The 27,432-nt window shown below is 38.4% G+C and overlaps 1 protein-coding gene across 9 annotated transcripts in view; it reads right to left on the bottom strand.

Annotated features, from left to right (window-relative positions):
- MEF2A (myocyte enhancer factor 2A) overlaps window positions 1-27,432 on the bottom strand; it is a 53,869-nt gene that overhangs the window by 782 nt on the left and 25,655 nt on the right. For 2 of the 9 annotated variants that reach the window (XM_029085408.1, XM_029085410.1), the window contains exons 3-10: window positions 25,599-25,730; window positions 22,067-22,286; window positions 21,767-21,826; window positions 10,439-10,629; window positions 8,717-8,740; window positions 4,963-5,089; window positions 672-798; window positions 3-162 (exon numbers count right to left, since the gene is read on the bottom strand). In XM_029085408.1, the coding sequence (XP_028941241.1) occupies window positions 3-162; window positions 672-798; window positions 4,963-5,089; window positions 8,717-8,740; window positions 10,439-10,629; window positions 21,767-21,826; window positions 22,067-22,286; window positions 25,599-25,730 (1,041 nt within the window). Of the gene's footprint in view, window positions 1-2; window positions 163-671; window positions 799-4,962; window positions 5,090-8,716; window positions 8,741-10,438; window positions 10,630-21,766; window positions 21,827-22,066; window positions 22,287-25,383; window positions 25,534-25,598; window positions 25,731-27,432 lie in introns of all 9 variants that reach the window. The other 7 variants (XM_029085414.1, XM_029085407.1, XM_029085409.1 and 4 more) reach the window with 7 other exon arrangements.

Here is a 27,432-nt window from a genome sequence, read left to right as displayed (position 1 = left end):
TGCTGCTGTGGTTGTGGCTGTGGCTGCTGCTGCTGCTGCTGCTGCGGGAACCCAGAGGGAGTTACGCGGTCCCGGGGAGGTGAAATTGGTTCGGATTTGATGTTGATGTTTTGGTTGGTGTTAATGGATAAATTTGAACCCTGAGATAGCTGGCTGCCAGTACTGGGAAAAAGAAAACCAAAAGGCAGAAATAAGAAAAGATGAAAAAGGAAAAGAGGGTGACAATTCGTGTGTCTGAGTGACGGTGAGCTCTTGGGGGTTCAACACCCTCAAAAGGAGTATGTAAATGAAGGCAACTTACTGAAGCGAATAAACAATGTTGAAAAAAGCATTAATTAAAGGTCTGAACACATTTATACAAGTTAAAAACAAGCAGAAATATTTCCTATTTCCAAACACTTAAGTTCATCACGCAGGTGACTCCCTGGTAAGGAGCTGAGCCTGCAGGGACACAGCTTGTCCCCTTGAGCGCTGAACTGACAAAGGGGACAAGGGCCACGGAACACAAACGCTCTCCCAGCCAAGGAGCAAACGCGAAAGGCAACGCTGTGCCACCACCAGCAGAGGGGAAATCAAAGTGGTGTCGTGCTGAACAGGCCCCGGGGCAGGTTATTCAGCTGGAAGTGGCAGCAGTTGCCGGCTGGGTGCAGTGAGGTCACAGATGTACTTACACGAGAGAGCTGAGGGCTGCTGGACCCAGATGGTGCTGCTGCCAGGCAGACACCTGCCCTAAGGACAGCATCCCTGGGGAGTTAAACCCCTGCAGGGCAGACAGGTCTGCACTAGTCAGGGAGTAATCTGAGAGGGAAGAACAAAGAAACAAGAAAGTCATTTATAGATTGATTTTACATATATATATACAAGTATACATTAGAATATAAGTGATATATGCACACACACCCCAATATAAAGTCTTTCTGCCCAAAACAAATAAAGGCAAAGGACTCAAAGGAGTCCAAACACGAAAACTCTGCAGTCTGGGAGCAGTCCTCCTAATGTCACAAGGAGCTTAACGAGATGCCTTCCTGTGTGATCTCATTTAGGTTCCTGCTCTGGCAGGGGGGTTGGACTGGATGATCTTTCGAGGTCCCTTCCCATCCCTGACATTCTGTGAAGACCTGACCCTCCAAATGCCAACACTCTTGCATTCTGCTTTCAATTCCTACCCCATGCTGTCTCATACAGTTTCTTCTACACTATATTTATGTATTTATACACTTGTGTGTGTGCATCTGCAAGACAAATATTTGGATTTTTGAAGACTTTAGTCTGCGTGGAAATTTCAAAATGAAACAAAAGGGGAAGAATTCCTCCAAGTCATCAGAAAGGAATGGTGTTTCTTGCAAGACATCCTGACTCTGGGCTGGTTCCAGGTGGGAGGCAGCAGTTTGTTGATGCTACAAAGTGGTTCCTAGTCCTACAACTGACATCCCACCCACGCAGTGAGCAGCGCTGGCTGCCACTGTCCTGGGGGCTCCTGAGCGGGTGGGATGGGGCAGCTGCAGGCAGGTGGGGAGGCCGGGGCAGGGGCAGGACACCCAAGGGGTGCTGTGACCACAGACACCCAACTGGGAGCCTTGGTTACCCCTCCGTCCACTCCACTCATGCAGTCCCACTGTCACACATCTCATCCTCCCTCTCCCCACAACGGCTTCACTTTACATCTGTTTAAACTGTCATCTCTGTATTTAATCAACAAAAGAAACCTCTTTATTTGAACAAAAGCATTAGAATTATTTAGAAACACAACTGAAATGGATAATAAAAAATACAACCTATTGCTAATCAACAGCCAGTGAGTGCCTGTTAGTTCTGGCTGGGCTATAATGCCTCGACAGTTCTCACTCCATTCACACCAAGGAAGTTATTTTCACTTTCTCATTATCACTCGTGCTTTTCTTTCAGGTTTTAAAGCCACAAACAATTATCTGCTTTTAATTATTTTGTAATATAGCTTCCTTAAAATAATTTCTAGTCTCTTGAAAATGTGACAAAATGCTAGCAGGCAAATATTTTACACTGTCAGCAGATGAACCAAAAATTCTGCTTAAGTAGGGTTTGTGTTTTGTGTTTGGTTTTAGGTTTTTTGGTTTGGGGTTGTTTGTGGGGTTTGTTTTAATTGTCCTAAAATGACATCACCACTATGATTTATCTCTCCTGAGATAAGTTTTCTTCAACAATTTCCCCATTCCCACCCAGCAAGCTGTTTGCTGTTGGTTTCCCTTTTAAGAGCCTGAAAAGGACGGAGAGCCCAGCGCCAGCGGGTATCGCGCTCTTCAGAGACGTGTCTGCATCGCTGCAGACTCTTCCTGAAGGCTCAGGAACCCCAGCTGCACCCCAATCGCTTTGTTTCTTCTCAGCTGACACTTTCATTGGAACTCTGAAAAAGCCTCACAAGTATTCCTGCAGATTCAGGAAGATTTTTCCCAAGCTGATCAAGACAAAGCCCTTTTGCAAGACTAAAATAAAAAAATAAAATACAATAATAAAGCCCCCAACCCTCCAACGACGAGGACGAGCTCTCAGCCTTCAAAGCAGCGAGACCCACGGCAGTGCAAGCGCAGTGAATGCAAACACCTGAGCTGGATGTGCTGTGCTGTGCCAATGGGATTTCTCTAAGAGCAGACATGAAGAAAATGTTTGTAGGAATTCAGATTCCACTATTTTTTTTTTTTCTTTGCAATTACAGCTTTTATGACAATGGGCAATTAACTCTGGGTACTTTAGACAGAGCGTGTCTGATGACAGGGGTTGGAGGAGATACTTTTCCACAGAACACCTACACCACTATTATCACTTCCCTAAATAACCATAGAATCCCAGACTGGTTTGCGTTGGAAGGGACCTTAAAGCTCATCCAGTTCCAACCCCCCTGCCAGCAGCAGGGACACCTTCCACTAGACCAGGTTGCTCAAAGCCTCATCCAGCCTGGCCTTCAACACTTCCAGGGAGGAGCATCCACAGCTTCCTTGGGCAACCTGTTCCAGTGTCTGAAAAAAAGTTGTTCAGACAGAAGAGGTGCTTCTACGTGGCCGAAACCATCACTGCTGTCACCCTAACAACTAGATGCCTTTGAAGTCTGTGCCTTTGCAAAATAACTGACCTAAAGCCAGTAACAGAATTTATGGCTAGATCTGCTCTGTCAAGTGCAAGTTACTATTTAACTGACCTCTGTGGGGTGTGAGGAATTTTTTAAAATGCCTGTTTCAGAACAACTCCGTTCCTCCTGGCTCCTCCTCCAGCAATCCGCAGAAAGAATATTTCTCCAGCAAAATAAATTACACAGAATAGTATATCTGTGCAAAACTGATATCCAACATGTAAATTAAAGATCTAAGAGTTGAATCTATCTTTTCCAACCCTGAAAAAAACCCTCTATCAATCCAGAAAAAACAATGTAGGTATCCAAATTTTATATTAGTCCAACTGCAAAACTGAAATTGCTGCACAAGTGGTGACTACCCTGAGAATGCCCAGATGACAACTTGCTTTCAACACCAAATTTCTTTTTGCAAATCCCATGAAAGGCTCAATCCAATAGAAACAATTTTTCACAAATTATTCCATTATCAAATGACAAATGGGCTGGTTTTTCAAATCCTATCCCAGCGATAACAGCACCTGGCCCTTGCGTAGGACATGGGTTTGAAATGTCTCTGCTGCTCCCCAAGGTTCAGGCTGCCGCCCCTCTCACCCCAAGAGCCTCTTTCAGCCACCAGCTTACAGGGGATTCTGGGTGAGGGACACACACAACATCGCTTCCCAAAACAACGTCAGAATGCACGAGAGAACCAAGGGATTTGTTACCTGACAGGTAAAGCTCAATGTGGGTCTTCTGAGCAAGGACCAAAACTATTTGTTTCCTTTAGAGAGCTATTAAATGCAATATATTAACAATCTTTGTGGTAAGTACCAAACCAAGATCTAGATGTCCAGCAAATTAATACTTGAGCTTACAATCCAAAACAAGTCACCAAGCACAATTCTTCACTCTACTCATGATACTGTTATTGCAACCCCATCTTCTTCATTTCTTCAGACCTTCACTCCCCTCAGGGTAGCAATTATTTGCATAAATATTCAACAGTGTTGCTGGGTACTGCTGCAGGACCAATATTTGCTGTTGCTGGAACTGCAAGCCTCATGCCTGCCAAGAGCAGCCCGGGGGCAGCGCCTCTGAGGCAAACCGAAGCAGAAAGTGGCTGCATGTCAGTTAGTGAGGACACCAGTACAAAAAGATACAAATACAAAAAGAACTGGGGTTGTTTAGCTGGAGAAAAGGAGGCTGAGGGGAGACCTTCTGGCTCTGTCCAAGTCCCTTGGAGGAGGGTGCAGAGAGGTGGGGGTGGGTCTGTTCAACCAAGGACCAAGGGACAGGACAAGAGGAAATGGCCTCCAGTTGTGCCCAGGGCAGTTGAGATTGGATGTGAGGAAGAATTTCTTCACTGAAAGGGTTACCAACCATTGGAACAGGCTGCCCAGGGAAGTGCCTGAGTCACCATCTCCGAGGTATTTAAAAGAGGAGGTGCTCAGGGACATGGTTTAGTGATGGACTTGGCAGCGTGAGGTTTCTGGTTGGACTCGATGATCTTACAGGCCTTTTCCAGAACGATTCTATGAAAGGGACATTATGCTCTGAAGCATCAACTATTGCTTAAGCACGAGGCATTTCAGTTCTCGGATGGAAAGCCTGAACCCTACTGCTGTAAGCGAGGCATCTGATTGTGTTTCTCCCTGTGCTCAGCTGTGTGCAACCTGACTGACTGAAAGCTGCTTCCTGATGTCTCAACATTTACACGTTTCACAAGCTAAAGGCTCATTTTTTGATGAATAAGAGCCTTCATTTGGACTGAAGAGGAAAATAAAGTGAAGTGTCACAGAAATGCAAATTTTCTGGGCTTCTGAATCACAAAAGCCTTGTACATCTGACAAATCAAGGCACTTATTAGAAACAATGCTTACCAGTGTTGTAGGCAGTAGGCATGGCCGAATACACCAGTCCCTGCGGGGGCAAGCTTGGAGTCGTCACAGACACCACAGGGGTGGCAAGTGGCTGTGTAGACTGAGAACTACTTATCCTTTGGGTATTCTATAAAGGATTAAAAATAACAACACATCTTGTGATATCAGTTAGAACAATGGGCAAAAATTAAAATCAAGCGCTAATATAAAAATAGCGTTAAATTAAATTTTGTTTTTTAGTTCTGAATTCGTCCTTTTTGTCAGGATAGATTTTTCTAAACAAGCCAGAACATTTCAAGACAACTAAGATGATCTTGGCAAACTGAAATGAAAAATTAATTAAGACTCACTGGTCCACTTCCCGTGCATGCAGATTTCAATAGTGTTAAAGAGTTGCAGGACATAAAAATAAATGCAATTTCTTAGGGAAACACAGAACAATTCTCAGAAGTTCTTAAATGATTTAAGAGTTTTTAGTGGTATTTTTTAAAGGGCTTTTAGTGCAGATGGTGAGGTGCAGTTCCACCAGAAGAGTCTCCCACTTCCCAGTTGTTTATCCAATTTTCAAAATTTTAGCTGCCAGTTTTGACACTGTGCTGACTGCACCTGTCCTGAAAGGAACACAGAGATCTTCTACATTTGTGTTGATAAGACCTCGGTGATAAAATAACCTTGCTGTTCCCATGGCTCCTGACAAACTGAGAAAGTACTTGTTATAATGCAGATACGTTTCAAAGCAAATGACATTTGAGTTCACACAGAGCAACTGTGCTTTTTGACAGGAAAAAGAGCTAAACTAGATTGTCTGAGAGTCTCTGTTCTGGCTGTAGGCACGATGTGGCTTTTTAACAACAGCCTGACTTTCCCCATACACCGGAATGAACATCTGCAGCAAACATATCGCTCAAATTAAGCTCTTCAACCAAATTTGCTGTTCAGAAAACCTTGTATTAAACAGTGTGGTGAATACCACCAGACAGCAAAGCTGCTCTGTCACAAAATGTACTACTCTTCATGGAGACAACTCTCAATCTTTCTTCAAAATATGTAGTTCAGCACCATTTAGCCACGTCCCATACTGCCAAGAACAGGAAATGCCACATTTTTCATTTTTAAACATCAGATACTTCATTTTACCTACAGAAGTCTGAGAAATACTAGAAGTCGTTGTCTCTACATCCTATATTTCTACCTTCTTACAGAACCATCCCTGATTAAGGGACTTGAATTTCAAATGGCTGAAAATATGTTTTTAAAGCAAGCCTCCTTCTATCTCTGAAAAAATACTTGCTAGGAAAGTAGCAGTTTTTCATCTCTTTGGCAAAGTTCCAATTCCTAGCTTCAAAAGATTGAAGCTACTACTACTTTTTTCCTTTTTTTCCCCTTTTTTTTGGGCAGGTGTACAAGTATTTCAGTACGTGCAGCACATTTTTTTCCTCCACTCTGATCTTGAGAGAGTGAGCAGTATTAACAATGCATGATTCCCTCTATAATAAGGGAATGAGCAGGTCCAGAAACACATCTCTGTTCAATGTGAAGATGAATTGAGGGTTATCAATCCTTGGCTTGTATCTTTCCAATTTAAAGGACAAAAATGTATGTATGGCTGCTGTATTAAAATTGGCTGAAATCTTCCACTGGCTCCTGATCTCTGTTTTGTCTGGCTGCTTTTGAGCCTGGTAAGAATTTGGGGGCTCTTTGGGATTTGTTCAGCAGATGCACCCACTGCTGAAGCTCCCAGATGTCAAAGCCCTAAACCACAGAGGAAGTCCCACTGGTTTGCTGTGTAATTTATCCCTTTAAATCACTTACGTACTTCTGAAAATCTCCAGGAGACCAGCTTTGTCTGGCACACAGGTATGTTACTAGAGCAGATTTGTGTGTCTGTCAGGAATTGACCTTTTTCCAAAGCTTTCTTGGATGGCAGCCTATAAAGTTGGGATTACTGTATAATGGAAAAGTTAGAGGAGTATACTGGGAAACAATCCAGACCAAAGGATTTCCCCATGGGACTTTTATCTTTTTGGTTTTTTGAGTGGCTAATAAAGGTGGTTTTCTGGGGTAATTCAGACTGAATATCATTCCTGGACACTCAGTCATACAAAGAAGCTAAGAAATATTTAGATGTGTCAAATATCTGTTGTACATGGAGATTCATGACAAATTTCAGGAATTTTAAAATTATTTTTTAAACTGATAGCAGCAAAAGGAATAATTCAGTATCTTTACTCCATGCTATGCTACTGTTCTTATCTGTTTTTCATATTCAGTGCTCAGTTCCAACCACACAGAACCAACATTCACAGACATGATTTGGAACTGCTTTCTAGGACCAGAAATTGGGATAATAAGAGACATAACATTGCAGGTGGGTTTCCTATTTCTTTTGCACATTTGAGGAAGACACTAGTACATTTTCTTTGTGTGAGCTTTCTTCCCTCACCAGCTGAGCCCAGTTTTTAACACCACTAGAGGTCCCACAATATCCATAAACCAACCTGCCTTCAGCAAGTCGCACTATTTCAGGCTGCAAAGAGCACAGCAATTTTTAGCAGGTAGGAATCCCTTAACTCAAGGGCTTTTGCATTAATTCCAACTGCAATGCTATTTTGATTAAGTGTTTTTACATTGAATTCCAGCTCTATTTCTTGCACTAGAAACCAGACACTCCTCTATAAAGGTGAGAAAAACATGCATGACAACCATTTATAATTGCAAGTCATTCCAATAAACCTTAAAAACTTAAATATTGACTTTCAAAAAATCATTTCTCCTTAATTACTTTTGTAAATCTATTGCTGATGTTTAAGGTAAAAAATATCAACCAACAGCATGCAGTCAAGAAATTTATCTAAATCACTACATTTTCCATGCTTTCATGCAATCAGAGCCTCATATTAGCAACAGGTCCATGTTCAAAAACAAATCAAGGTATGGAATAGGCAGAATTCCTTGTGTGTCTTCACGATCACACTCTGATGCAGCATCTTCTGCATGGTTTCTGCTACAGCAGCTAAACAATATGCAAATTGCTCTAAAAATAAGTTAGGAATTATTTTAGCCTTACGTTATTTTCCAGACAGAATGCCAAATGTTAAAACCTTTTGGGAAAAAAAAAATAAAATAGAAAAAACAAAAATGCCAAGAGCTTCCTTTCAAAAGCAGAATATCTTTCCACTGGAAAAGGTAGAATTATTCATCTGCAATTCTCTAGTCCTTTTGGTAAACAGGGAACACCCCTGTGGTTTGATAATCTCACGCAGGATGAAATAATTCTGAACTCCAAAAAGGTGACCTCACCAGCAATGATGTAATCTCCTTGCAAATAAGAGAAGTAATACAGGGCTCGTGTTACAATCTGAAGAACTTAGTGAGTGAAGCCACTTTCTAAAAATATTCCAGTAATTTAGGGGATGATAAGTGGTTATTTATATTTTACATAAAAGACCATAAATATCCTATACACATGGACAGTTACTCTGTAAGGCTCTTTTCCAATGTTCCCTCCAAGAAAAACAGAAATTTTTTCAGGAAAAAAACCCAGAAGTTTACAAATGGCAAGTGTTGGACTTTGGATGCATTTTCAACTTGAATTGGTCAGGTTTTGAGTTTGATAAAACAAATGTATTTTTGTCTGCTACCAAGGGAACACTGGAATTATTCAAGATATGTAATGAAACTACAGTTAAGAAACTGCAGTAAAAGATATTTTCAACATCTTGCTTTCTCTCATCAAACAGTAGCCCAAACTCACCAACTCCAATTCATCCTCCTCCGACTGTACTCAGCAAACAAGAGGGATAACACAGTTACTAAAAATAGCATTGCTTTCAAAAATGAAAGAAAAAGTCACATTTGCACTTTAGGATTTTTATTTATTTTAATTAATAATGTGAATTTGCCACCTGATTCTGTAAATACTACTACAAGGAAGTATAATACTTTAAGTAATTGGGGTCAGTTAAAAAAAAACATACTGAAAGAACATATGCTTTGGCATAACGAGTGCAGAAAGAGCTTAGTAAGGACAAGGACACAGCTACACATGGACACCACACGTAGATATGGAGCATAGCAGTTTCTGGCTGGACTGATCCAATAAACATCCAGCTCAGTAACAAAATATTTTTCACATCCAACCATCATACCATCCCAGCATCTCTACTCTGAAATCTCTTTCTAATTGCCTCAAGAAAACAGACAAAACCTAAACTGAGTATTATGTTGTTCTTAACAACACAACAGTAAATACATACTGCACACTACTAACATCAGAACAACTGCATTAACAAAACCCTGTTCTTGTATCTATTTCCAATTTAAAACTGTAATTTTAACTTTAAAAAAAAAATCAGCCAGTGTTATTTCCTATGTCTTCTACACTTCAGTATTCCTAGAAAAACCTCAAACTTCAAGAATCATTACTCTGAGGATAATTATAGCTTTTGTTACTTGGATTAATTTTGCATTATTCACCATGAACACCAGTAACAAATGCATGCACTCGTGGCATCTTAAAAACAAATAAGAGAGTAGTTGTCACGTTTATATCCTGCTCCTCTTGGTTGTGGTTCATTATTCCACACACAGAAAACAGAAGATGTACACATAGATGTTTAAAATTTCTACATGACAGCAGAAGACTAAGACCAAAGGATCTAGCCAACAAAATTAAAGGAAAAACAGAGTAACTCTTCCTGAAAGACCTGTTCTGGTCTCAGTGCTGTGGTTGCTTCATGCCTGACACGGAACTTGTGTGCTATTCCAAATCTAGGCTGAACAAACATTACTACCAACATGACAAACTGCACAGTAGTATTGAAAATATACAAACAGGGACTGAGCCTGACCCTCATTACTGCTTTGTGTCTTCACTGAAGACATCACATCCACCATAGGACACACAAGGTTGCATTCCAGTACACCACATCAAACAAGCACTTCCCCCACACCATCATTACCACCAAAGCTACATTTTACATCCCACAACCATTATGACCCAGGAAAAACAGGTACGAAGTGGGCTTTGGGGCATGTTAATACAGTTCACATCACCAATAAGATCAGCCATTCCTCCACAGAATAATCCATAACCCTTTTTAAAACCCACATCCTTCAACTAACAAAGTTCTCGGTACCAGGTCAAGTGAGATGTCAAATCAAAACAACAAAATCCCAGTCTATGTCTCTAGGATTGCACTGTAACCACATTTAACCACCAGGTCACTATTATACACTTAAAAAAAATTTTTTTTAAAAAAAAAATATATATATATATATATATATATCTCCTTACAAATGAAACTTCTCCCAAGGTAACAACTTAAAACTTAGATTTTCATTAGTAAAATCTCAAAAACCAAACACCTTTGTAGTACAGTAACCTACAGTAAGCAGACAAGAGTTTCTCCCTGTGCACGTGGACAAAACACTTCATTTTTACAAAGTCAGCCACAGAACAAATATTTTCACTTACCAGTGGTGGCATCATACCCTTGCTGGAGGGTGGGATGACAACACGGAGGTCTGGTTTGCGATTGTTCATTCCAAGATTACCTCCTCCAGGTGGAGGTGGAGACTTTGTAGGCATGACTTTGCCCAAGCCGTTCCCACCACCAGTAGTTCCAAGTAGACTTGGTGAAGCTCGAGAATTCACAAACCCATTTCCTGAAAGAGGAAAAACAAAGGTACCATAAAACTGAAGAGAAGTAGCAATACAAAATTCTGGTGCACGTGTACTAATGACAGAATACTTCTTTTGTAAAACTTCCAAAAATAAACTGCTCACAAAAGGAACAGTATTGAATAATCAAACAAACAAAAACCACTTTCACCAGAAGATCAATATGTAAAGATAATATCACCTCAAGGGCACACTGTGGTGGCTTAAACGCTGAGAAGAGCATATTGCCAAAGAACTATTTCTAATAACATCTGTTGTGTTTTTTATTTTGCCCTTTGAAGTTCCTCCAGGCTGAGCTTGCAAAAAAGTGTGTGCTTTTGCACAACCCCACTGCATCCCCACCCCCACAGAATACGAACTACACTGAATTGCTGCCTGTGAAAATAAAAAGAATTAGCTCTTAAAGTCTCTATTTCTAAAATGCATTCTTCAAATATCTTCAAGATCTGCAGGACGCCAGTCATCTATTCTCTAATAAAATTAATTTCAGTCTCCAAAATATATACTGTCTATTTATTATGTTTAGCAACAATGAGGGGAACAAATCCTTTCCCTTCAAATTCATTCCAAGCTCTGGACACAGATACACACATCATTTAAGCCCAACAATTTATTTTACACAGGTCTTTTCTCCACCTTACTCCTGATACTTATTCTAAGTAGAATTAGACAAGCCAAAGCCTACAGGTCCTGGCTTCAGCACTGATATCTCCAAGAGTTGAATATGCTCAAGATAACAGGCCTCTGATTAAACTCAAAATAGATCAGAAAAAAGCAACAAGACAGTAAATCAGTTAAGTGCCTGGCATTGCATTTTCCTGTACTGACAAAAGTACCAGTCACGTTAACCAAAATATAGTTCTCAGAAAAAAATTTAAAGCCATATTCCAATGATTTTATCATATTTATAGCAACAATTCTCAAAATACACACACCGTATTCAGTTGCAAATGAAAAAAAAGTTAAGTGAGAGGAATTTGGGAACAGGGTTTGTGTTGGGTGTGTGTGTGTGGCAGGGGAGGCTGTTTATTTGGTAGTGGGGGAAGGGCCACCCTGGGAGAGCAAAAAGCTCCCCTGGCTCCAAGGCAGAGACCCCCCCCAGCCCAAGCTGGGCCAGTGGGCACCAGAGAAACACCTCTGAGAATCCATATTGGTGAGGGGAAGGACTGTCCTGAAAAGAAGAAGGTGGAGAGAACCTGGAGGAGAGGCCACTGGCCTGAACAAAAGACCATCGGCCTAAACAAAGGACAGACAGACAGAGAGCTTTGTTGCCAGAGGAAGGAGGAGGATAGACAGAGACCCACACCCAGTCCTACCATAGGGAGCAGGAGAAGACAAAGTCCCCTGCAGCCCATGGAGACCCAAAAGCAGAACAGAGACCCACATGTAGGTCATGGAGGACTCCATGCTGGAGCAGAGAAGCTGAACCTGAAGGGCAGTGTGACTGGAACTGGGACCCCAAGAGTAAGACCCCACTTGCTGCTAGTGCAGGAGTGGACCCCCAGAGTGGGGAGTGAATCTGTAGCCCACGGATGTCCCCATGCCGGAGCCAGAAGCTGAGCCCAAAAAGGTCCCTGACTCTATGGGAAGCCACGTTGGAACATCTCATTCCTGGACTTTGATGCTGGGAAGAGCAGCAGAGGTGAACTGACTGAACCCCCATTCCCTGTCCCCTGTGCCACTGCACAGAGAAATGGGGAGCAAAGTGATTTGAGGCCAGGAAGGCTCACGGAGGGGTGGGGGGAGGTGTTGTAAGATGTGGCTGTTATGTCTAGTTAGACGATTTGCAACAAATTAAATTGATTTTTCTTCCCCAAGTTGAGTCTGTTTTGCCCCTGACCATAACTGGTGAGTGAGCTGTCCCTGTCCTTCATTCCTAATCCCATACCCTATTTGTTGTGTCTCCTATCCCATGTCACCAGGTGGGGGGAGTGAATGCAGGACCACATGGTCCCACTGTGGGTCAAACCACCACAGGAACCCTACAGTTCACAGCACAGAACTTGTGCATGTATGTGTATAAATAACTACAATTCATAGTAAGATTATGTTTACACTACCACTGCAGTTCTGAAAGCAGCCTTTATAGTCACAATTCAGGGGAAAGTCTATTACAGAAAGTTCACTGTGTGGGAAATTCTCTCCTAATAGCCTTTAGCACCATACTGGCATGAATTTTGTATTATTATTCTAATTTGAATAGGCCCCTGTGCCCAATCCAATTTTATTACATTAAGTACATATTAATCTAAAAGCAATTAAAATAAGAAAGTTGTCAGTGTCACATTCTACCTCCTTTAGCAAAATTTTTAATGCCTTCTAAAGCTTAGCAAGAATGAAGAACAATAACACGTATCAGTAACAGCCCAATACTTCATGAAGATGACTGGCACTGCTAAGATAATTTGAGAACCTAGGTGTGAATTTACCAGGATGCTCCTCCATCTACTGCTGATCCTTGTTACATGGGGGGGAACTGCCAAATGCAGTCCTCCCCTTTTCCCTCTCCATCATAAATGGAATACTACGTATTGTTTTATCAATTTCAAACGAAAAAAGCAAATATTAATGTAAGTATTGTAACAAAGCCCATCTGTGCCCATATGAAGGTATTCTACTGAGTTTTACAAAGGTCTTTTGGAGACAAAGTTATTGCTAAATATTTTTAAAGAAAAATAATTATTAGTAGGTAGAACTTGCTCATCTGGAATTTGCAACCCGCAGTATTCTTGTTCACATATGGATGAGCAGTAAGTTCACAATTTTAAAGTCAGGATTCCAAATTCTGGATTTGCTTTCTTTGTGGATTTCCCACTGTGCCAAAAGCCTGACCACACATGGACAATCAGATATGACCCTTGAGTTTTTCAAGGCTAAACAGAGCAAGGAGGAGTTATTCTAATTTAGCATTTTCCTGAAGCATTTGTATGGGAGGTATGGGAATACATTTTCAGATTATTCTACCATTTAACTCAGAAGTTATGGGGGAAAGAAGAAACACAGAAAGCAGAAAGAAGAAAAAGCTTTTTATGTCAGCATTCTTCCTTCTGTATTAAAAACCACAACAAAAACTCATTTTGTGATTAAAGCATCTACATTCCTCAGCAGAAAACAACAGAATTTATTGGGATGCTTCTAGGTTAGTGATAAAATTTAGTTAAAGTGGTTGGAAAGTTTGGCTGGAGCTGAGAATGCTAGAGCTAAACATACTCTTTTGACTGCTAGGTGAAGACTAGCTGCAGCTATGTCACACAGAAAAACCAACCAAACAAACAAAAAAGAAAGAGAAATTCAGTTCTGTGCTACCCCCAACGTTCCTGAAGCTGTGAGACAGTTTTCACAGAATCACAGTTGTGTTAAACATGATTATGCATTAATACCTATCCATTATAAATGAGCACAAACATTAGTTACAGACAGTCTACATAGCATCAGATTGCAAGACAAATCTTGCACAATGGACAGAGTAAAAATTAAGTGGATTGGGAAACAGACGTGAGGGAGGAAAAATTATTAGAAAATGGCATAATTTTCACCAAATTGTATCCAAAAAAATTGTTACAACATCCTCCATTTTCACCAAAAATGCCAGAATATTTGAAGAAGTTACTGTTATAAAAAAGTCTGGGCTTTAATCTAATCATAAATAGTATTTTATTACTCACTAGGCTGTCAGTGTTACCTTTTACATGCCAAAGCTGCGGTGTTCTGAATTGAATTTGAACTTCAGAACAATAACACTTTACATAAACAATGGAGTTCTGTGCAGCGTTTTAGTCTATCCTGTGATACCATTTCCTGTCCTCTGTTTTCAAGTATTTCGGTAGCTCGTGTGTTAAATCTGGACAGTGTCTTTCTTCCACACCCAATACAGTCATTTCCTGCAGCCTTTATTACAAGGCTCTGCCAGTCCTTCAGAAACATTTCATGCTTTTAGTGGTGCTGTCAAAAACAACAAAGTCCTTGCCATTGCCTTCTCTGCGCAATATCATTCAGCAGCAGGGCAGAGCCAAGGTGTTCACTCTGACAAAAGGCTGAGCATTTCTTAAAAGAAGTGTTTAGAAAAAATACATTAAGAATGGGAGAAACAAAAAGTGTTCTAAGTATATAATACTATGGGTATTAATCCAATAACAGTCCTTTTTAATAAATAGCAAGCACTGAACATTTACCAAACACTGAAGTCTCTATATTGATTATTTGAAGATTCATAGGCTGGAGCTGCAATAAGACTGTAGAATATTAATTTTTAATATGAAACTTAAAGCCTTTTTTCCTGTTAATAATCTAATAAGAAAATCAAATTACAAGTTAAGAGTGAAAGGATAACTAAAAGCATGGTATTTCTTAAGAGTAAGGTCAGGAGCCAGAATAAGATAATGATTACAGGATGATGCAACTATACGGCAGTTTGCCAAACTGAGGCTTTAATAACCCCATAAATTCTACTTGCTATTTTGTCTAATACAGAAATTGTATCTACCCCATCCACTATAGATCTTCCCCAAAGACAACTGCTTTATGTTTAAAAACCACTATCAGACTGGAAAATGGAAACAGAATCTAAAATCCTACATAAGTGTAAGATAAGACTATTGGTTTTACTTCCATTGGAAGAGTTTTATTTAACTCTAATTCTTTAAAACAGACTATGAAAGCATTTTCAAAACACTTATTTGGAAACCAGATACCCATGTAAAAATTATAAGTTCTCAATTATATGAATCATTTTAAACAAGGATTAAAATTATAATTTAATTAGATTTTATGATAACAAACATTGCCAATGTATATTAGTCTACTTCCAGTTTAGTCAGAAAATGTTCACTTTTGAAACAGCTTCTTTTCTGAAGCTCAATGTTGAAACCCACCCATTTTAACAACTGTATATTTGGCCTTTAGAAACACAATAGAGATAATCTCATTTGTTGTCCTGCAGCCCAAGACATACCATTCAATTACATAAGCCAGACTCATATTTCACTGTATAAATCACATTAGCTGAAACAATGAACACACGTGGCTGGAAAGTACTCCATGTACTTATTACTACTCAAGGAATAAATTATAGTCATTGATGCCATTAATTTTTTTTTTGTGGTTCACCTTTGGAGAAATTGAACAGTTATACATCGTTTTGGAAAATAATTGTGGGCAAGGAGCTAAGCAATATAAGATTAAGCAAAAATAAGAATGGTAATAAATAAATATTTATGCTTCAGATGACATCATACAACCCAACAAATGTCACATAATTAGAAGTAAATAGAAAACTGTGTTTGCAATAAGCTATATATTTATTCACTATGCATCCAGAAGACCAGATAAAATCCATTTAAGAAAAATATTTACATGTAGGACCTTGGGGCAAGGCGGGGAAACACTCTAAGTAAATGCAACAATAGCATTTCTATGCACATTATCTGCATGATTTATTTATTTATAGTATGACAGCTTTAATTTTTATAAATTTAAAAAAAAACAACCCCCAAAAGCCTCAGCATTTGCAGTTCATCCTATTTTCAGCTTTGCACAGAAGCTACTGCTGATTCTATGATCATTTCAAAAGGCCTAAGTTCTCTGCTAGCTTTGGAAAGAATTTACTACAGCATCTCAAGGAAGCTAAAATAAATGTGCTTGCACTGATCTTTATAAATCGAAACTTCAGATAATACAGGAATTTAAGATTTTGAAACATGTCTAGCATAGAAGATTTATACTTCTTTAGACACTAAAATGCAGCAAAAAAAATACAGATGACTCAAGGAATGCTTACTCATGTTACAAAACTAAAAAAAAAATAATAATCCTCATTTCCAAGGTTGCTGGAAATTTTTTTTTTGCCTAAAGCTACATAAAAGGAGAGACTATTTTCAAGATTATTTAGAACATTTAAATGGGTCTTTTTCAAGACCAGGGTTATTCAGAATGTGGTAGCAAACCTAAAATAAAGGCATACTGCTTTTGTATATAAGTGTTTTTCAACTTTGTGTGAAACATCAGCAGTGGCAACTGGAAGCCTTTTAGGGCTTTTGTCACCTGAAGAGTTTACAGTTGATGTAATTCAAGTTTTTGTTTCTGAATTTGTTTATTTCTATGTATCTATACAAAACCAATGTAAAGAATGGCAAAAATGGATGACAGAAGTGATAAATTTAGAACATCTGAGGATGTGTGGTGGTGCATCCTGGGCAAGGTGACATTATAAAAATGTTGAGACTTCACAGATACTCTGCAACACTTCAATTCAGCTGGGAAATTAATTTGTTATACCTGTTGCAAATTCTATACAGAATTGTCTTATGCCTCTTAGTAAATGAGAAATTATAGTAAGATAATGAACACATATGAAATTTCAACCAAAATCTAAGGGTAGTTCAGGGGTTGAACTGACCACATATGGATGCGTGGCGTCCAAGGAGAGATTTCCACAATTTAAACAAAACAAAAACCCAAAACCACTACAAATCACTACTCAAAAAAGCACCACTCAAATGTTTTCTTCTACCAGCATATTTTTCATCCTGATTTCAGCCAGTCATTTCTTGTGAGCTGATCTAATCAGAGGATGATGGATGGATCAAACTTTGTTTTGTGCTGAAAACATCTAAGCAAAGGAAAAGGGTTCAGCTTGCACCCTGTGAAGCAGCTGGTCTGCAGTCCACTTTCAGTACTCCTTTTCCTTGAGTAGAGCTTGGAAGCTCTAGGAGTAAGTAGGCTGCTTGCAGCGTTCTTCAAGGATTCTTCAACTTCTTCCTTGGAGAAGGGTGAAACACTGACTGTTGTATTTACCTGTGTAATCTTAAAGATCAGAGAAAGCAAACCATTATGCCAACACGACTGACGTTACAGAGCAAGAACCTGTGTCCACTGCATTTAGCATCAGTTGAAGATACATTCTTAAGCCAAACCTCTTTCAATACAAGCTAGGAAGTGAGGAGCTCTGTCTAGTGAAAGACTACCTGTGACAGATGCTACCTGTCACACTGAACAGCAGATTAGAAATACCATCAGTAATGCATAACCTTGAGCAGGAATATCCTCAAGGTTTATAGCTGCTTTCCTAAGGTGGTCATCTACAACAACGATGCCAAGGTTTTTAGCTGATGCAGATGATACAGGCTGAGAGTTTGAGAGTGAGGGTGGAGGGAGAAAGAAGTCTGTTTTCCTAAGGAAGAGGCTGATAGCATCAATCCATTTGCAAGCAAAAATCCTGCAAGACGTATGTTTTTCAAGAGTTAATAGGATACTTCTTATTGGGGTCCCATTTAATAAAGAAAACAACATGAACAGAAAGCTTTGCACAGAAAGCTGTTTTGTTATTGAAGCCTTCTGGTGTTCTCTGAAAATTGCAGCATATTAGCCACTTGACTCAGACTTGTGAAAGACCAAGCTGAAATATTTATACTCAGACATGCAGAAAATGCTCTCCCAACCAGCCAAGACCTTAAGACAAAGGGAATAATTTATAGGTGTGGCCTTTCACAGCTCTCTGTCTTGATTCCTGGCAATATACAAGCAGTTTACAGGTGCGTGCAAGCTGTCAGCTGCACCTCTGCATAACCCTTCCTGATCCTAAGACAAAAGCAAGTATATCCTTCAGCTCTATTTCAAAGAAATTCAGGATTCCTACAGTTACTTCATATTCTCAGAAACTGAAGATCAGTGAGGATGTTTGAGAAGATACAGCTCTGGAACAAAGAGGAGAAATTCAGTACTCAAAAGAAGATTAGATCTTTCTTATCCATTCTCCTGATGATAAAATTGTAAGAGGAAAGATAATTTCCCAGAATATTAACTGGGTCCATAATCTGCATTACTGACCAGAAGGGCTACTGCACTGATACAGAAATGTAGAGGAAGATTGTGTCCTTGTGAGATCATAAAGCCTCTCACTTCCAACAACTCCTTCAAAATCACCTAGGACTGGGAAGAACTTAGGAAACTTAGTTCAAAGGTCTTAAGGTTTACGGCTTTCATGCAGCCTTGGAAATGAAAACCAGCTCAGGTCCTTTGCATGGTTCCAGCCCAATGCCACATGTGAAAGGTATGGAAGAAAAAGTAGAGACTGGGTAACAGTAACAGCAGTGCTTCTGTTGAGTCCTTCCAATTCCGAGAGTCCTCAGGAATGGGACAACTGCACTGGAAGTGCACTTCATTGGCAACCTCTGGATGATTCAAGGTGTAATACTGAATCTACTGGGACGTAGTGAAGCAGACCTCATGACAAATTTGAATGCAATCCATCCATCCATCAAGTCCTTTCAGTTCAAAGTCAAAGAAACTTCCCCATATTTGAGTACTTGGAGCAAATGAGGCTCTATTTTGCCTAATTAGAATCCACAGCCTTTTGAAAGGAGCAACAGAGACATGCAGCATGTGTTCAAGCCATGATGATGTTGACAACAAACAGCAAGTTGCACATATCCCAGTGATATGAGATTCTTGATGCATTAGATGCCCATCACAAACTGAACAGGGTTTAACACTGACCATGGTCAACACTATCATGAAAATCCTAGCTGCAAAACATTTGATCTAATTAACAGAAGACATAAATTAGCTCAAAAGCAGACACTGTTACAATGCTGGACATTTTTCCCCTCTCAAAACTTATATACTTGCCAAGTAAAAATTTTCAGCAAATGTTTTTTTATGTGGTGGGTAAAATTTAAAATTATTACAAAATAAAAATGCTTTTTCAGAGTTATGACAGCTGCATGTGAAACAAGCTCTCAGTGTTATAAAATGATCACAAAATTTTCTGTTCTAGACATAAAAAACCCACCTACCAATCTTTGCTACAACATGCAGATATTTTTACTCAAAGTTATTTTCCACAGAAAAACTGTTAAGTTGGCAGATTGACTGCGAAAGCAAATCATATCATATAAGTTACAGAGGACTTGAGAAAAAGACTCATGAACTAAATAGGAGCCATTTTATGCAACATCTTTGAACTGGGTCCCAACTACGCAAGATTAACCTTTACTTGCTTTTTACTCAGGCATAAAGGTGCATATTTCAATGAAATAAGAACAAAATCTCAAATGCTCAAAACTTCATGATGTGAGTAAGACTTGGGTTCTTCCTTTGTTTATAAGAGAATATCTAAGAATATGGGTATGCCAGTACTTCAACTTTATCTTTGGTATCTCTCCTATAAATTGTGAGCTGCAAATTTAACCTTTCACAACTACATCCCTAAGAAGTTTAAAAGACAAGACTGAAAGCTAAAAGAATATATTTTAAAGTGAATTCTACAGCAGAAGTAGCAAGAAACTAAAATCATTGTTCCCTGCAGACATAATTAACTTGATACACACACTGAACAGCAACTGTCAAGCTCAGACTGACAAGTTAGCAGATTTACTCAATCTGGTTATGGATGGTTTCTTGATTTTTGTTGCAATTGAGAAGGTTACTGTGCACCTGACTGTATTTAGAAGAAGCCATGCCATATACTAGCAGAAAGAGGAGCTCTGACAACTTAGGGTAAACTGTGGCTTAGCAATCTAGTGTTAACCAGGTATTTGAGTTCTGCTAGAGGTACCTCTTATAGATGTTCCACTGTTCCTGTATAGCCACAACTCTTGTATGAAAAAGTCTTTCTAGAAATGAGTGGGTATGTGTGCAACATTTTGGGTGCGATGTTCTGGAAAGTCAGAGATAAGCGATGGATGTATTTTCACTTTTCAGATAAACTATTAATAAATCCAAGAAGGAAAACATTTTGCTGCATTAAATATGTTCACCAAGCTGCTGTAACTGGGTATTTCTACAGTTTAATATTCTATAGCAAGTGCTGTAAACAACTGTTTTATTTGCTTATTGAAAGAAGAAGTCTTAAGTCTGAGGCTGCTGCTACTAAAGCCTGATTTGGGAAGAGGCCTGAAATGGCTTGATAATAAACTTATTTAGTCTGACTTGAGAAATACTATGGAAATCAACTTCTGACCTCCACAGTTTCTAAAAATAGTCATCTTTTTTCAACTGCAAAAGTTTCCTCCACATAAAATCTTGCTTACCTGATGGAAACCACACTTTAATATTTCATATCTTTGCTGCACATACCCAAAGAATGGATGAAGAGTAGAAAAGTCCATCCTGTGCTTTCAGCCTTGTAGTTACAGCATTTTTTATTCATAAATTTAACTGCCTGACTTCATCTTCAAAGAACTTTTTCCCAGTTGCCACACTAAGTAGCCAGTGGGCTAACAGTGAAAGGTCAACAGTTGCTTCTCTAATTCCTTCTTCTGAACACATACCAACAAGAGTTATGTGTATTCCCAAAACTGACCTTCAGTTACCAAGACATCTCAAGGAATTGAAGGAATATGAAGGAAGTGTCATTTATTTTGTCTTTCTGTGGCATGATAAATTTCAATGTCTGATCACCCTCTATCGGAATACTAAATTTTGTTTAGGGGAGACAAAACATTATTTAAATGAAAAAGAGCTATCATATCTTTTTACTGAACACCAAAAAATACTGTGAATTTGATTTTTGGCAAAACCCATAATTTGTTTTTGAAAGAAATTCTGATCATCTTCCAAAATTAAGACAGAACCTTGCTATCAGCTTCCAAGATTTATTGCGTTCTTTGTATAACTGCTAGAAGATAATTAGCAAGATACACATGGCAATACAAACAATATAGTCTGTATTTTCTTCATTTTGATTGGCATCACAACCAGTATCAAACATCCAGGTCTTCTGAATACTGAAGTTGAGAACACTGCTGAGTTGTCTTTACTGTAATAGCTTAGTAAGCACAGTGAATTTCATACAAAGTAAGAAATTTGGAGAACATAAGATCTCTTTAGAGTGCTGTAATTACACCTGTAAAGAAAAACAGCAAGAGCAGCACACTACTGCTGAAAACCACTAAAATAAAAGATGATAATATTACTGAAGTGGAAAGGGCATGGCAGTAAAATCTTAAATGCCAGATAAGAATTCATAAGACCTGAAAATTACAAGGCAACTAAAAAAATTACAACCTTCATTCTTCCACAACTATTTTTTCTGAAGACTTAAAAATAAAAAATTGCTTTTGAGTAACTGTGAAACTAAAACCACAATGCTATTTTTCAACAAAGACATGATACTACACTTACCAACTGGACTGGTACCAGCTCCATTTGGCACTGTGAGGTCAGTTGTCCCCAGCATTCCACCTAATAAAAATAAGCCAGAGCATTAAACTAAGTTGTTCTCATTACAGTATCGTATCGTTTTGTACTTCAAAACTTAAGCCATTAAAACAAAAAAAGTACAACAATACTATTAAGAACTTATTATTTGTTTGTTTGGGGTTTTTTTAAAATAATTTTTAAAGAAATTAAAATTCTAAATTATTTTAAAATAATTTTTTAAAAAGGGTGTAAAAGGAAAGCACAACAGTACTGAAATCTCACCTGCATTGCCAGTACTTGGTGGTCTCTGAGGGGCCCCAGGTGATACGTTCCGATGCAGGGTGGTCTGAGGTGGGGAGAGCATGGTCGTGTCCGTTAACGATGAACTGGCTGCCAGGGATGGGGATACAAGGGAACTCCCTGGGTTACTGTAGGTTAAAGTGTTGGGATTGGACACTGGAACTGTAACCGACATCGAGAAGTTCTGAGCAGGCAAGCCAGGCTGGAGGGAAAATGACAAGGAATACACACAACATTAGTATTAACTATGTTTGCAGAAATAGCATATTATAAAAACATACATTAAAGTTTGCCAAGAATTACTCAGGTTTAAAAGAAAAAGTTAATTATGTTAGTTTTAAATATTAAGCATACAATTTTAAAACATCCATTTGTTGTAGAGTACGGTGTTAAATTCTTATACAACATGTAAATACAATTCCAAAAGAATAACTCAAACTTCTAAAATACTCAAATTTCAAATACAAAAAGAGATATTCATATGAATTCACAAGCTTGGATATACAACAAATTTATCAGTTAATGTGGATTATTACAAAGCAATGACAAGATACACATGTCTACAAATCAATGAACTGTCGCACCTTCAAAATGTAAGCATAAACATGCACAGTATAGTCAGTTATTACACAAAACCCGAGAAGTTAGTAATAACATTTTCTATTAATAATCTTGACAAAATATTGCTACTGATCTCAAACTTTTTCAATGCACTAAAAAGTATACAGATCCTTAGAAATTCACTAAGCTCAGTAATTTGAATTTAAACATTTAAATTATCATTATTCTGAGCTGTGTTCCACAAAGCCCTGCTTGAATAACCACTCTATTTTTTATTTTTTTAAATTTGTACAGTATTCTTTAAAAGGCAACTATTTTTCTGAAGTATATGTTTGTTATTCAACAACTATTTGAATCAAAAGCTTAGATGCCTGCCCATCTATGGTACTCATTTGGTTATGACTAACTTCTTTGGCCTTTGTCTCATTCCTGTCCTTTGACAGTGATGAGTTTCTGAAACAAAAGGGACCATTTTCTTTCACAACTCTCGTAATTACTGGAAACAAAAGCCTAACAGGTACAATTTAAGGGTAAAAATTTGCTAGTATTTACTGACATAGTAGAGAGATAATAGTTCTAATTTAGAGGTCAAATGCAGATGACAAACACTCATGACCCAGCAAGCACACTGAAAAAGATGCACTTTTATCACGTGCAGCTTAAAATTTCCTTTGAATGATACTTCTGCATGACAATTTTGATAATATTAGAAATACAACAATAACTATACTAATTAAAAGAGCATCATACATTTTCTACAAGAACCAAAATCTCTCACAACTGAGAGCCAATGACAGTGTCCTTAGTGAAGCACTCCTAAGAATAATTATCAAATTTTGGCACAGACAAAAGGAAAAAGTAATGAAGCATAGCAACATAACGCTGGCAAATCATGCACAGTATCTAACTAATGACAAGTTGTACTGGTATTTGTTTTCATGGGAAACTACCTCAAGAAACTATTTAATGTCTAAAAAAAAAAATAAAGGTTTTTAAACAGCATGCTGTCAAGTAACTCAAACTAAACTTGAAATACCTGAAGTATGCTTAAAACAATGCTAGAAGCAGTTGGAACATTTTTTTCTGTAGGTTTCTCAATACAGAATTAATAAATGACAGCTTCCCCCCACACCTTACAATAAAGGCTGCCTCTGCCCATCTATGGTACTCATTTGGTTACGACTGAATTCTTCACGCTTTGCCTCATTCCTATCCTTTGACAGTAATGAGTGCACTAGAACAAAAGAAACTCTGCTCTTATACAGACCCCTAAGTACTGGAAATAGATCCATAACAGGTCCAATTTAAGGTACAAATACAGAACATTAGAGCTAAAAAATAATGTTGCCTCTTTTATTTACATTGATGTCCACACAGACAATTTAGACCGTTCATAAAGACCACAGAAAATCAAAAGAGAGCAATTTAGCTGTATTATTCTGAGAGATGAGGCCTGAAGAAGATATCTCAACACAGAAATGCTGGATATCAAAAGCTTCAAAACAAAGCAGGAGCTAAAGATATTGGCTTCATTCAAGTATAAAGAACTTGCAAAAAGAAGCGATGCTGGGTGTCATGACTGTCAGTTTGATGTTAAGTCCCCAGAGTTGGCCTCATTGCTCTGAACAACAAAATAAATTCTAGTATCAGCAAGTCATATGGGGACACATTACTCAATTGCCCCAGTCTGTGCTGATTAACCCAGCCAGTCCATTTACTTTATTTGCAGTGTTACAAAACTCAAAGGCTGTGGCAGAGCCCTGTATCAGTTTTCTTAGAAAACACTTCCCCTGTAATACTCAACACTAATTGTTTTTTGTAGATGGAAATTAAATGTCATCATGTACAACTCCACGAAAAACACAGAAAATTTACACTACTATTATCTCCAAACTTCTTGAGTTCTGGAGCCCAAAAATTCTATTCCAAGCTTCCTTCTCCATTAAATCTTTTTGCCTTAGAGCCTCAACTTGAAGTGGATATATGCAACTGAGGAGAACATGAATAATCTGCCCAGTAAATATATGGGGTTCAGACAATGACAATCTCATTTTTTAGTTAGATAACATTAAAATAAAAAATGATCCTCCCATGACACTATGGGATAGATCACATTGTTCTAAAACAATTAATTGATTTAAGGCTGCAAATGTGTTAAGTACTTGGGAGAAGGTTTTCAAAGATCTTTCAGTGGAGAAGGAAGTATCTGTTAGAATTTCAACAGGAGTAAGACACCAATCTTTCGAGGCTTCCATTGTGAGCTTTATCTTTAAACATCTAAATGCCTCTCCACATCTAGTCTTCAGCAAACTAAATTCCACTGATTTGATGACAAAATTAATCCAACTATATTTGCCTGCTTGTAACATATTGTAAAATATTGATTGACAGATAAAGAGCTACCAGATGTAAATAAACTATCCTACAGCCCACGACAAAATCTATCTTTATAGAAGTATTTTAGGCAGGATTAGGCAATACAGTTAGGCTCCTGAAATTCAGAAATGTTACCTCATGTTCACAAGGTATGAAAAACTGAGTGCAAAGGAGAAGCTAGAGATAAATCTTCTTATCCTTTAAGGTAGAATGTAACAAAATCAAGTATCAGCATCTCGTTTTTCCTGAAAACCATATATTCCCTTCTCAAACCATTACATCCTCTTGTCTTTGCAGTGGTATTCAGTGGTAAGCAAACACTGTGAAAATTCTCATGCAGGTAATAGAAGCACAAACCATACTTTAGTACTCACTGCGATTTTATGATTCCGCATCATATTATCAAACTCTTCATTAATTTTTTTATATTTTTCTTCTGTATGTGGCGTGAGCACATATGAAGTGTCAGGGTCCGGGCTGTCGCACCCTCTGTGTTCCTTCTTGTTCAGAGCCTAAATAATGAAGTTAATAAAAAGGATCAACAAATAAAAAGTAGAGATAAAATAAAAGTACTTACAGGGCCTCGCTTGAAAATAAAATCACTATCTTCATTTAGTTTGCTGAATCTGTCCTCCGATAGTGGACTGTGCTCAAAGTAATCGTCAGCATCAGGGCTCTCACAACCATTAAGGCCTTTCTTTCTTAAGGTCTGAAATACAATTGGAAAATTCACATACAAATCATACTAACTTGCCAAGAAGTTTTGTATACTACTGCATCATTCAGAGCCACTGAAACTACATGAAACTTTCACAGACAAAACTCACTGTTCAACAGACAGGCTTAGTCTTTCAAAACTGTGGCATAGTACACAAACAGAAAAAGTTCATTCAGAGGCACAGCCGCTCCCAGGTGCCATCTCATGGGTCACTTTAACCTACACCCACTTCATCTCTCCAGCATTCCATGCAAAACCCTTTTTAGATACTGGCTGATGGAGTAAAGTTGCCTGACATACAAGGAACATTCAAGCCTATGGCAAAGGAGTCAACGTCATCACTGGTAACTAAAAGCCAGCGTCCTGGATCTTTAATAAATTGATTTTAGCATTTAATATTCACATTTTAAAGAGCAGATAGTTAAACTCTGAGGAACATTGTGGCTAAAATTTTCGATTGAGTTCAACACTGGCAGTACAAATGTAACACTCAGTCTAAGTGCTGTTTATAAAGGCAGGATTTTCCTGCACTTCTGTCCTCCTGCATGATAACAAGAATTGCAAAGACTTATAAAAAGAAATTACATAATCCCTCTCTAAAATGACTTAGTTTGCTAAATATAAGTTTTTTCAGACTCCTTTAGACTAGCTTGATGCAACTGCTTTATTGGGCTGCTTCCTGTTTTCTGATGGAGAGCTCGCATCAACATCCCCTGGAAAAAAAACAAAAACCAAAAACCCAACAAACTTGTCTACAATCTGGGCATTACAAATAAGCTACTGAAAGAAAGGATGTGAAACTACAGGTCTCATGACCAAATTTTAAAACATATTTGTATACCATGTTGTTTTCCTTTCTCACCCTATTACACAATCAGAAATCTTTCTTTGCAAGCTCTCATTTTTAACAAACCAAGATTTAAAATGCTACCTCTGGAAAAATCTTTTAGGTTTTAAAGAAGTTTCAAAAGGAAAGTAATATAAATTTTTAAATGGGTACACATTAGTAGTACATAATACAACAGCAGGATTATACAGGCATGAGGGGAGTTGTGCGTTTTATTTTGTGAGGAATTATTTATGTTCCATGAACACTACAAACCCTAAAGATTCGAAATCTGCACATAAACATTCTCAGCATTATGAAGAAATCACGTTTTCCTACAGAAGTTATACAGATGTATCGGTATGTTTCCATAACATACTGAACTTCTGATTTAAAAAAAACCCCACAACTATATTTTAGACTACAATATTCATTAGAGTTTTATCTTAAAAGTGCTATCTACTAAGCTTTAGTACAATAAAAAGTACACAAGACTATCTCACTATTCATATACATGCAAAATATTGACTATTTCTACTTTGGTTTTAAAGCAATACTTGAAAATTCAATGATGCCGCCTGAAATTCTTTAATATCACAGGTCACCATAAGCTATAATTCCTTCTCAAGTTTCTTGGCTTGCTCCACGTATCCCACACAGTATCTGGAACTCCCACAAAAATGTAATCACTAAATCAGCATATGGGGAAAACAGGTGTAGCTCCCTCCAGCACCTGTCACAGCACCGATCCTGCTCCTCCGACCAATCCGCTGGACACCGATATGGACTTGGCCATACAAGGGCCGACTGATCGGCCTCTCAAGGTCGGAGCCTGTTATCCCTCTCCCAGCCCTTCCCAACAAGTCA

The sequence above is a fragment of the Antrostomus carolinensis genome, unplaced genomic scaffold (genome assembly GCF_000700745.2).
Source record: "Antrostomus carolinensis isolate BGI_N321 unplaced genomic scaffold, ASM70074v2 scaffold9966, whole genome shotgun sequence".
NCBI lineage: Eukaryota > Metazoa > Chordata > Aves > Caprimulgiformes > Caprimulgidae > Antrostomus > Antrostomus carolinensis.
The sequence above is the reverse complement of the archived record's forward strand: the minus strand, read 5'-3'. Positions and strand labels throughout refer to the sequence as shown.